At 43.8% G+C, this 11,613-nt stretch overlaps 1 protein-coding gene across 2 annotated transcripts in view; it reads right to left on the bottom strand.

Moving 5' to 3' along the window:
* Nucleotides 1-270: 270 nt before the first annotated feature.
* Nucleotides 271-11,613, bottom strand: part of PAFAH1B1 (platelet activating factor acetylhydrolase 1b regulatory subunit 1) — an 83,401-nt gene continuing 72,058 nt past the window's right edge. For both annotated transcript variants that reach the window (XM_073667797.1, XM_073667796.1), the window contains 6 exons: nt 9,748-9,916; nt 5,749-5,851; nt 5,404-5,632; nt 5,194-5,295; nt 4,768-4,924; nt 271-497 (listed from right to left, as the gene is read on the bottom strand). In XM_073667797.1, coding sequence (XP_073523898.1) covers nt 424-497; nt 4,768-4,924; nt 5,194-5,295; nt 5,404-5,632; nt 5,749-5,851; nt 9,748-9,916 — 834 coding nt within the window. In that variant the 3' untranslated portion in view covers nt 271-423. The remainder of the gene's footprint in view (nt 498-4,767; nt 4,925-5,193; nt 5,296-5,403; nt 5,633-5,748; nt 5,852-9,747; nt 9,917-11,613) is intronic.

Genomic DNA, 11,613 nt, shown 5'->3' with positions numbered 1-11,613 from the left:
CTCACTAAAATAGTGTAGGAGATCCACATTACTTTTCAAAAAGCCCCACAAAGATGTGCTTCTGAAGTGAGCCGACCGATGCAGGAAACCACAACCGAAGACAAAGAGTGACAGGCATGATTCTGCAGGTAGTGAGGGACACCCCAGATTACCCAATTCTTGCCTGTTAGGTCTGATGTGACCAATGCCTGCCCATGTTCTTAAACCTATGGTACTTCTAGACAACGTATGTAAATTTACAGTATACAATTTGGATTCACCATGCATGAATACTTTTTGTGTAACATTTAATAAGCTCAATCTACATCCAGAATAATTTACATGAAAGGACAATAGGTATTTAACAGAGCTCAATGGGTAACCATGGTATCTGAGTGCATCCAGAGGAAGGGGAGAGGCAATGGGATCCAAGGTGAATTTAAATCAACGGCACTCCCACACTTTTACTGTTTGATCTACACTTCCAGTGACCACATAGGGGGCCGTCTTGTGGAAATCTAAAAGGGGAATAAAAAGAAAAAAGGTTAGTAAGTAAATAAGCAAATTATTTGTACCCTTTGTATTTTAACATCCTCAACGGAGTGATCCAGAACTAAAAGGAAAGTGACTAATCTCTGCTCCTAAAGCCCCCGTCTCACATAGCGAGATCGCAGCTGTGTCACGGTTTTGGTGACGCAACAGCGACCTCACCAGCGATGTCGCTATGTGTGACACTTTGCAACGATCAGGCCCCTGCTGTGAGGTCGCTGATCGCTGCAAAGTGTCCTGGACCATTTTTTGGTCGTTGCCCTCCCGCTGGTCAGCACACATCGCTGTGTGTGACCAGCGGGAGCAGCGATCAGGCTGGTAACCATGATAAACATCGGGTTACTAGGGGCACACGCGCACTTAGTAACCCGCTGTTTATCATGGTTACAAGCCTGCTAAAGTGAGCGGTAACCTCCCGCTCACTGTAGCAGAGTGGTAACCATGATAAACAACGGGTTACTAGGAGCGCGTGTGCCCCTAGTAACCCACTGTTTATCATGGTTACCAGCCTGCTCCTGCTTCAGCAGGCTGGTAACCAGGAGCAGGACATCGTGGAAAGATTCTTTCCACGATGTTGCTGCTCCCCTGATCGTTGGTGAGCCTGCCTGTTTGACATCTCACCAGCGACCACATAGCGATGCAGCAACGATCCCTGACAGGTCGTATCGTTGTCGGGATCGTTGCAGCGTCGCTAAGTGTGACGGGGTCTTAAGAGTACGTTCACACATTTACTGCAGCTTTTTCCACAATACATGTGCAGGAAAATCTGCATGAACTTCACGATGATGGATGATGCTGCAACAAATTTCACTCATTAAACTGCTTGGGGATTTAGAAATCAGCACATCAAATCTATGCAGACATTTTCTACAAATTGTAAGATTTGTTGAAATCTCTTCTCGTTCGCTAGTACTGTATTGATACACAGATTTTTCACTCAAATACGTAACGAACAAACCCTCATCGTTCTGACAAGGATAGCTTAAAGACTTTCCGCATTGACTTAAATGTATGACTGTTTTTAGTAACCTGTTCTAGGTTAGTGGTTCAATTAAAAGGGGTTGTCTGGGTACATAGAACTGATGAGCAGATGAGTAATCAATATCAGGATGATGGGGTCCAACACGCAGCAGACTTACTGATCAGCTGTTAATAGCGCAGACCTGGATGTAAACCCTGAACAGCACAGCTCAGCTGCTGCAGAAATTACATAGGAGCTGAAATGTGGCTGTGTAATGAACGCTCAAGGGTTATATCCGGCCTGATAACTGACCAGTAAGACTGTGGTGTGTTAGACCCCTACCCTCCTCCCAATCTGATATTGATGAACTATTTTAAGGGGGTTATCCGGTCCAAATCGATAAGACTCAGTGACTGCAGACTTCTGAATCCCCCCAGCTCACGCACTGCAGGCATTCACCGGTTTCAGACACAGTATGTATGAGTTATACATATTCCCAGTCAGTAGCTGTGGCCTCCCTTCCATACACTTGGTCCATGCAAGTGTATGGAGTGAGGCCACGCCCACTGGCCGGGAATACATATAAGCCGGGAATCACACAAGTGTATGGCATCAGAGGCGAGAGAGTCGGATGAAATATGTTAATGACACTCGGCTCTGCTGCAAGCATGAACCGAGTGTCCGTGCTCTGATCCTCTCACATGAGAGAATAGCAGCATATGTGTGGAGTAGACTGAGAAAGTAATTTCTCCATCTCCTCCATGGCCGGACTGCACTGGGATGACATCCGCGTGCAGTTTGATGATTCACAAGCACCCGTAGACTTGGTATGGGTGCGAGTGAGCCGTATCTTGCTGTAAATCGCAGCATGCTGCAATTGTTCTCTCATGCCGAATCAGCATTAGAAAATAATTGCTAATTTGAGCAGCCCCATTGTATAACACTGGGCCAAGTGCTATGCGGCGTTTTATTGCACAGCAGTGCTATACAGTAGTTTGACTACGGCCTTACACATACATACCCTCCAGAGTCTGAAACCGGCAGATCCCCACAGTGTGTGCGCAGGGGAGATTCATAAATCTGCAGTCACACAGTGACCACAGACTTATCGATTGGGACTGGACAACCCCTTTTAGGTTTGAAGGAGTTATCTGGGCATGTAATTTCGATGACTTATCCTTGAAGTAAAAACACAAATCTTTAAAGTCTAATTATATCAAACATGGATCTACAGTGTAATGTAGGATATCAATTTAAAATCCTGGTAAAAAAAAATAAAAAATCACGACTCAAGTTTTACATGTATGTTTATCTTGGCTTTATACACACCTACAGACGGGTGAGAAGTAGAGATGAGCCAATCAGTAGCTGATAAAGGAGTTACAAATTTCCAGGTGAATGCAAAATTTGTTTTGATTTGCACAAATCAAGCAAAAGGTTAACCATTCAGCCATTTAAATTTTTTCTGTTAAGAGCCAGGAAGGGGATAAAATAATAGAATACATTATACTCACGTGCCCTAGGCCTTCACCTGTCCTCGCGCCAATCACTGGCCTCAGCACAGGAACCCAAAGACTGGCACAGAAGACAGGGAAGCGGCGGCAGAATAAGGACAGGGGAGGGCACAGAACAGGAGAGTAAGGCTGTGTGCCCACGATGCGTTTTTCAAGCGTTTATGCTGTGGAATTTCCGCAGCGGAAACGCTTGGTAAACCTTGGTCTCCAATGCAATTCCGCACTTTCAATGCCCATGCTGCGGATTTTTCGCAGCGTTTATGCTGCGCTCAAAAATCTGCAGCATGTCCATTAATTTTGCGAAAGCGCTGTGTTTTCGCCGCCATTGACTTGCATTAGAACGCGCCAATTCCGCAAGACTGCATCTGTACCTGTGTAATTGGCGCGTTCTAATGTGCGGATGGTACCCGGGTGTGGAGGACAGGAGACACTCCTCCACACCCAGGTAACCATAAAAAAAAAGAATAAAATAAAAAATAAAGATTATATTCACCTTCCGACAGCCCCCGGACTCCTTCTCTTCGCTTGCTGACAGATTGCGCAGGACTTGAAGGACCTGCGCTGACATCACAGTCATGTAACGGAAGGTCTTTTCAGTACCGCGATCTGACAGCAGCCGGCATAGGAGCGGAGCAAGTCTCGGGGGCCATCAGAAGGTAAGTATAGTTTATTTTTTTATTTTTAACCACTCTCACGGGTCACACTATATAAATCCATGCTGTTTGCATCGATTTATATAGTGTGATCTAGTTGTCACAAGCACTTTCCAAGTGATGCTAATCGGTTGGAAAGCACTTGTCAACCCACATGCGGAAATGCCAGTGAAGAACGCTTCACATCCACATGTCCCTGGCAGGAAAACGCATGTACAATCCGCATGCACAATCCGCATGCGTTTTTTTTCTGCCAGGGAGATGCAGAAACGCTCAGGAAAAAATCCTGAGCATTTCTGCATCGTGGGCACATAGCCTAAAGTAGGATTTTTATAACCCCTTTCCCCCCTGGTTTTTATGCATTGGTGTCTGGAGAAACCTTAGAGCATAATAAATGTCTTATCAGAGCAATCAGGGTACATTCAATTCAGACTAAATCTAATCAGGTGGCCATATCAAGCAAATCTGTCTAAAACAAATTTTAGGATAAACACTTATCCCCTAAGTGAGTCATCCAAGTACATCTACAAGAGCAGATTGGCTGCTTGACAGGTTGGCTTGTACAATTGGGGTGATGTTTTTTGTGTCACAATCATATTGTATGAGCACCCAAAATAAATGTTCTGTACAGTATGACGCATATATGTCATATAACTACAGTTTAACCCAGATCTCTATCCAATAAAACTACAACAAACACTTGCAGTGGACCCGACAGCCAATTCATGATGCCCCGACTATGGGCAGTATATATCAGACGTCTCATTTCATGTAGGTAAGGTTTTACTCTGAACTGCTGAGGTGTTTCAGATAAAACATACATTTAAAAGCCGGCCAGGTACGCCACTGTTCGGGTCACTATTCCAAGAGACCAGACCCCGGCAACTTCTCCCATCCCTACTTCGCTTGAGTAATAGGTCTCTCTATACTAATGAACCGAGCAGCATGGTCACTAGCGGTTTTAAATGGACATTTTTCTTGGAAATACCGCAGCTTTTCAGAGAAAAACTTACTTGGCTAAGATGAGCGTCTGATTCATGCCGGATTCAGCCATCAGGCTTACTTTAACTAGATATAAAAACACTTTAAAAAAAGATATCACACTCCTTACCCAAAGAGGTAACAAAATGTTCGTGCGCATTCAGGGTCTTCATGCAGCGCTTGTTTTTATAGTCCCAAATACGTAGGGTCTTGTCATCGGCGCAACTCAATATAAATTTACCTCCTGGGTGAAACTGAACACCACGTACCCAGTTATCATGGCCAACCTACAGGTAAAGACAACAGGACAAAAACATTATAGTAGAAATTGGACAAAGATTTTGATAAGGCCTAAATGTGAGCTATTGCTAAAGTATTACTGATTTCATATCACTTATATTAGTTATTTGCTGTCAAGTGAATGGGACAGAGCTGAAATACCACACACAGAGTGCAGCCTTTCTAGAAGAAAGCAGCCATGTCTCCCGAATTTCACTTTTTTTTTCCTCCATCTAAAAAAAAAACAAAAAAAAAACAAAGGCTGTAAATTACTTACGAGTGTCATTAGGCACATGCCAGTACTGATGTCCCACATCTTAATAGTCTTATCTCTGGATCCTGATAGCAGAAACGGTCCAGGTTTACCACTCTTCTTCGTCTGCAAAAGAGCAGGCTACACCATAGGAAAGAGTTCACCGCCACCACCACGCACTAACGGTAACACAATAAGGGAAGCTTTTACAGCCATTATAAGCCAAGTGTGTACCTCGGATCCTGTGGCATCTAATATTGTGGAATAGGAGGTCTCGGGAGCCCAGGAGATGCACTCTACCACGTGCTCGTGTTCTCTGAGCTCTGCTTTGCATTCTTTCGTTGCTACCACCCAGACGCGGACAGTTTGATCATTAGAACAACTTGCAATCAGTGTACCATCTTGATTGGGCCTCACCATGCGGACCCACTCTCTGTGGCCTGTGAAAGTCTTCACACAATACCTATTAAAAATAAAGACATTTTCACACATTATTTCTAAAAACACAAAAAAAAAATTAGCAAAACTAAAAAAAATAAAAATAAAAATAAAAAATAATATGGAAAAATGAATCCTTACCCGGTCTGAACTTCCCACATTTTAATAGTTTTGTCTCTTGAAGCGGACACTATATGATCTCCATTAGGCATTATCGCTACTGATGAAACATTGTGATCGTGACCTACAGACAAAATAACCAATCGACACATTGTAAATTTTATTCAGAGAGTAAATTATTTTTTGCAATTGGGCTTCATTAAAAATCTTGCACAGTTTTACATTTAGACTCCTTGTTTCCCAGCACATTCAACTTTGATGTGGTCAGAAATCAACTGAGAGGAGATCGTGCATTTTTTTTTCTTTCCATTTAAATTAATGCTCCTTTTTTTAATAGAGGTCCAGTGGCCGGTTCTACTCACTGAGATTACCACGTGGCACAGTCCAGAATGAGCAAACATGTAACATGAAGTGATCACAGGTTATACTGAACATGAAGAAAAATGCTTGGGAAACATTGTAATGCAGTCAAAGAACACAGGACCTAGAAAACCTAGAATTCTCTCATGGGGAAAAAGAAGAGGGAAAAAAAAAAAAAAAAAGATTAAACTAGTAAATGTTTCTGGTATACAGTGAAGATTTTTTTTCCCCCATAAAGAGGCCTTGTCCACACTTCAACAACCCCTTCTCAATCCCAATGTTTTCCTCTTTGAAAATAACATACTCCCCTCTGGTGCCAACGCCATTCCAGTCTCCGCTGCCGATCAGGCAACAGTGTGACGTCACGTAAACCCTGCGGCCAATCAGTGGCTGCTTCACTCTCCCTGCCTTCAGACTCATCACATACATCCAAGAAAGAAGCAGCTCCCACGTCCTCTTGATGTATGCAATATGTCCAAAGGCGGGGAGAGTGAAGCAGCCGCTGATTGGCTGCAGGGTTCACGTGACGTCACACGATTGCCGGGAGAGCCAGTGCAGACACTGCTGAAACGGCATCAACTCTGGGAGGCAGCATAGATGTTATTTTAAAAGTGAGAAAGACACGGATTGAGAAGGGGTTGACCGCGTAGTGGACAACCTCTTTAATACTAAGAAACCGGTCTCCACCTCGAGTACAGCCGACCTACATGTGCAGCCTTCACACCATTTGTGCACAAACCTGAACTTCAGCGATTCACTTCTACTTCCCACTTTGATAATTGCTCCTTTTAAGTCATTTATTCTTGTACGTTCCTACCACTACTAGTTTCCACAAGCCGTGGGCTAGGTAGCCACTGAGTTTTTGGCCGCTGTCCGTTGAATGCGTCCTACAGTGGCTACAGTTTGGATGGATATCTGAGCTTCCATACAGCATAGAAAGTCCCTGCAATCCCACCATGTACACTTTTTTATGCTGGCCCCCTGTATAGGAAAACACAGTCCTTCTACTGGTAAACAGAAACTATGCAGACGCTTGCCAGACAAGCTTAGACCAAAAGCTTACACTTTTGCCTCCATCTGATAAATGAAGCCCTATTGGAACAGAGGCATACATCAGGAATAGCAGTGTGCACTTAGCCTTACTACTTAGCCTCTCCTCACATTTCTAAACCTGTTTCACTGTTTCCAACCTTGTGAATCTATGTTTGCTGACAATTGGTGAATTCAGCGCTTTACTTTACTATTTGTAATCTTACCAGTTATCTGGTATGTAGATGTGAGCATGTCTCTGACAGATCTCTAAATTAGAGCAATGATTGTGAATAACTATATCCAACAACCCAAAACTTGAGGGAGCTGAAAAGAAAACCTATTCCCGAGTCATGTGGTAGGTCCTGCATCACGTCAGCCCCTCAGCCAGGATATATTTGTATATTCGCTCACTATACTGCTCAGAAACAGATGAGATCACGGGATACTGCAGTGACTACACAAAATAAGAAGCTGCTCTCATTTCAGGTTCTCTTTCATGTACTCTGAAGTGGGGAAGGGGATGCGGTTAGGTGGGAGCAACCATTAGGATTGTATGCATGTATTTTACTAGGCATGTTGTAGTGACAAGAATTACAGCAGATGTGTGAGGAAAGGCAATGTAAAAACTGTATAAGGCCATGTTCACACTGAGTTGTTGCAGCTTTTAGCAAATTAAAAGCAGCCTTTTGCAATGCCAGCAAAAGCTAAGAGATTTCAGAAATCTTAGACACATTTTATTTACTTGACTGAGTTGGAAAACTGCAGCATATCAATTCTTGCAAAAAATATGCAGCAGTGTTTTTTGTTGCATTTTTGAAGGCTAAAACTAACATTTTTAGGCATGTAGATAAAGAACACATGTAAGCCATGCCCAAATAAAAGCTGCAAAAACACATCAAAAATGAGGGAAAACAGGCGTTTTGATTGCAGAGCTTTTCCTTCAAAGTGAGTACGTTTTGGCTGTAGAAAAAAAATGCATCAAAAACATTGCATGCTAACAGCCTTAAAGGGGTTGTGCCACCATAAAGAATACAGTTAACCAACCAGAAAAGGTGGAAATAGTTTTGTAATTTATAGTGATTCAAAATTCAGCTTCATTCAAAAGATACCAAGCTTTTATTTTCTTAATTCTGCTCTCTGGCGCCCCCTGGTGTTATTCCATTACGTCCTCGTAGTGGGTGATCAGCTGGTCGAGTTTGCGCAGTTCTAGTCATAAGAGCCCGCCTTCCCCCTAACTCCCCCCAACTCCACACTCACAGCCTGCACAAAGTATTCTCTGTCACAAGTCTCCCTGCTGTAAGCACAGAGTGTCTGTGATTCACCCCCTCCCCCTGCGCTCACAGCTGATCTCCGGGTGAGATTACTACCCCTCCACACACACACTCCCAGCACTCACAGCTGATCTCCGGGTGAGATTACTACCCCTCCACACACACACTCCCAGCACTCACAGCTGATCTCCGGGTGAGATTACTACCCCTCCACACACACACTCCCAGCACTCACAGCTGATCTCCGGGTGAGATTACTACCCCTCCACACACACACTCCCAGCACTCACAACTGATCTCCTCGTGAGATTACTACCCCTCCACACACACACTCCCAGCACTCACAGCTGATCTCCGGGTGAGATTACTACCCCTCCACACACACACTCCCAGCACTCACAGCTGATCTCCGGGTGAGATTACTACCCCTCCACACACACACTCCCAGCACTCACGGCTGATCTCCGGGTGAGATTACTACCCCTCCACACACACACTCCCAGCACTCACGACTGATCTCCTCGTGAGATTACTACCCCTCCACACACACACTCCCAGCACTCACAGCTGATCTCCGGGTGAGATTACTACCCCTCCACACACACACTCCCAGCACTCACAGCTGATCTCCGGGTGAGATTACTACCCCTCCACACACACACTCCCAGCACTCACGGCTGATCTCCGGGTGAGATTACTACCCCTCCACACACACACTCCCAGCACTCACGGCTGATCTCCGGGTGAGATTACTACCCCTCCACACACACACTCCCAGCTGATCTCCGGGTGAGATTACTACCCCTCCACACACACACTCCCAGCACTCACGGCTGATCTCCGGGTGAGATTACTACCCCTCCACACACACACTCCCAGCACTCACGGCTGATCTCCGGGGGTCTTATGACAGGTACTGTCCAGCTGATCACCCATTACCAGGACGTAATCGAATAACGCAAAGGGGGCGCCAGAGAGCAGAATTGGAAAAATAAAAGATTGGTATCTTTTGAATGAAGCTGAATTTTGAATCACTATAAAATTACAAAACTATTTCCATCTTTTCTGGCTGGTTAACTGTATTCTTTATGGTGGCACAACCCCTTTAAGCTTCTCCAATACATGGATAGAAAGTAGGGTGGAGAATATGGCTGTTTTTAAACCACATAATACAAGACCACATCGGGGATCATATGGCTTAACATATCTGCCCAAGACTGCTTTTTACATTTCCTGGCATACAAAGCCATCACACGAGGGCACGTAACGAGTATCTGAATATTCTGTGCAGAACAATGTTTCTCTGGGATACAAATTTACATTCAAGCAGATGACATTTGTGAACATTGGCTCCTACCATGCATGGTCCTAATGCACTCAAATCCTTGGAAATCCCATAGCTTGATAGTCATGTCGGCGGAGCAAGAGGCCAGAAACTTGCCAGAATGATCAAATGAAATATCTTGTACAGAGTCTGTGTGTCCCTTGAGTGTGCGCTCAAAATCTCCTGTCTCGTAGTCCCACACCTGACAAGGAAAGAGAAATCTGTCAGCAGCAGGCCGTGGCGTGACAGGTTGCGGAGGCTTCCATTTGCACTCTGCGGGGCAGTCTGGCACCTCTTTCTATAATTACCAGGCACACAGACAAAGAACACTTGCTCAGGATTATCCCTTCTGTGCTGGGCTTTTCCAACACAATTAATCGTCAAACAAACATGAAGAATCAAAACTAGAATAAACATGTAACTCCATAATGACAAATATTACTACATCTTAAGTAGAAAAAAAAAAGGCATTGGCTCAAACCTACATCGGTAGCTGAAGGAGGAATAAGTGTATTCTACCCAAACACAATCGTTTTCTAAAGTAAGTAAAAAGTATATTCCCAAACAGGTACACCATAATTACCACAAAGCAAGCAGAAGCCATAACGGCAAGTATGCGCAGTTCACACTTGGGGTAACTGTGCCACAAACATTTCAGAAGGATGGGCGTAAAATATACATAAAGGTGTCAGACTCTTCCCACCTGCAGGAAGGAGCGGAAAGCAGATTCAAGACACAGATATCCTTTATTCTCAAAAAGCATAAAAATGGCACCAGAGTCGTACAGCAGTGCCTTGTCCCCTATCCTCATTGAAAAGGCAGAGGAGATGGCACAGACGAGCCGTGTATGGCGAATTTGGTTATGTGACAGGATGTGGTCTTAGAATGCTGATTAAATGCTTGGGATCAATAACTTAGCCGAACACATACAAATTCTGAAAAACATTAGGGACCCGATTCTTCACACCGGTCTTGAAGAGACGAGGGAGTCTGAGGCTCCTGATTCATGAAGAGGCGCACACTCTCAATGGATCAGGTGAGGAGCAAAGTGGCGTGTGCCTCACCACAAGTCTTGCTCCAGTGTTTGCTAGGGTAACATTAGTGGAAAAATTAAAGGCAAAAATAAAGTGATAATGCCAAAATGCACACAGAAAATTTTCAACGAGTTTTAGGACAAAATTCTGGCATAAAAACTTTGAGAGATCAGGGCTTATTCATTTCAGGCCATTCTTTGCAGCGTGTCTAGTTTCATGCAGTTTTTAACAAGAAAAAAAAATACATTACCTCAAACCCATTTCCCTTAATTACATTATAAAATGGAGTGCAAAATCTTAACACTTCCATAAATAAAAGATATAAAGAACTGGTTTCATGCAATAGTTTACTTTGTGAAGAGACCACCCTTTTCATTATCATTAGACTGGAAATGTATGGCCGTGCAATTACACATGACAGCGCATTTCAAGACCTGACACATGAAGAGGTGATGACAAGTAATTATTATGGAGTCCCCAACTTCACACCCCTTTCAATTAGCAGCCAGTAAATTCTACATCAGAAAATGAATAATTAACTAAAGAAACAAAAGCTCCAAACATTCAGAGGAAAGAAATCAGCCCGAGCTTCAGCCCTTTAGAAATGGAGTTTAGATGAACTGCATAGTAGAGAAAAGCAGTGTAATTACAGAGAGATGGCTGGAGACTTTCAAAGCCAACAGGTGTGAGCGGCCATACCAAATACCTGTGGGTAATGGGGGCATACCAGGGAACAGGACAGATCATTTAGAGTTATTTTGGGACAATTCCCAGAACTATTCAAACTTTGACCTCTCAGAATTTAGATTAAAAAAACTAGGCATTAGGCACATTCATCTAATGATCAATCAAATTAACCTGTCGC

This window comes from Phyllobates terribilis, unplaced genomic scaffold (genome assembly GCF_046119375.1).
Source record: "Phyllobates terribilis strain yellow unplaced genomic scaffold, ASM4611937v1 Scaffold_2__4_contigs__length_985480577, whole genome shotgun sequence".
Classification (NCBI taxonomy): Eukaryota; Metazoa; Chordata; class Amphibia; order Anura; family Dendrobatidae; genus Phyllobates; species Phyllobates terribilis.
The sequence above is the reverse complement of the archived record's forward strand: the minus strand, read 5'-3'. Positions and strand labels throughout refer to the sequence as shown.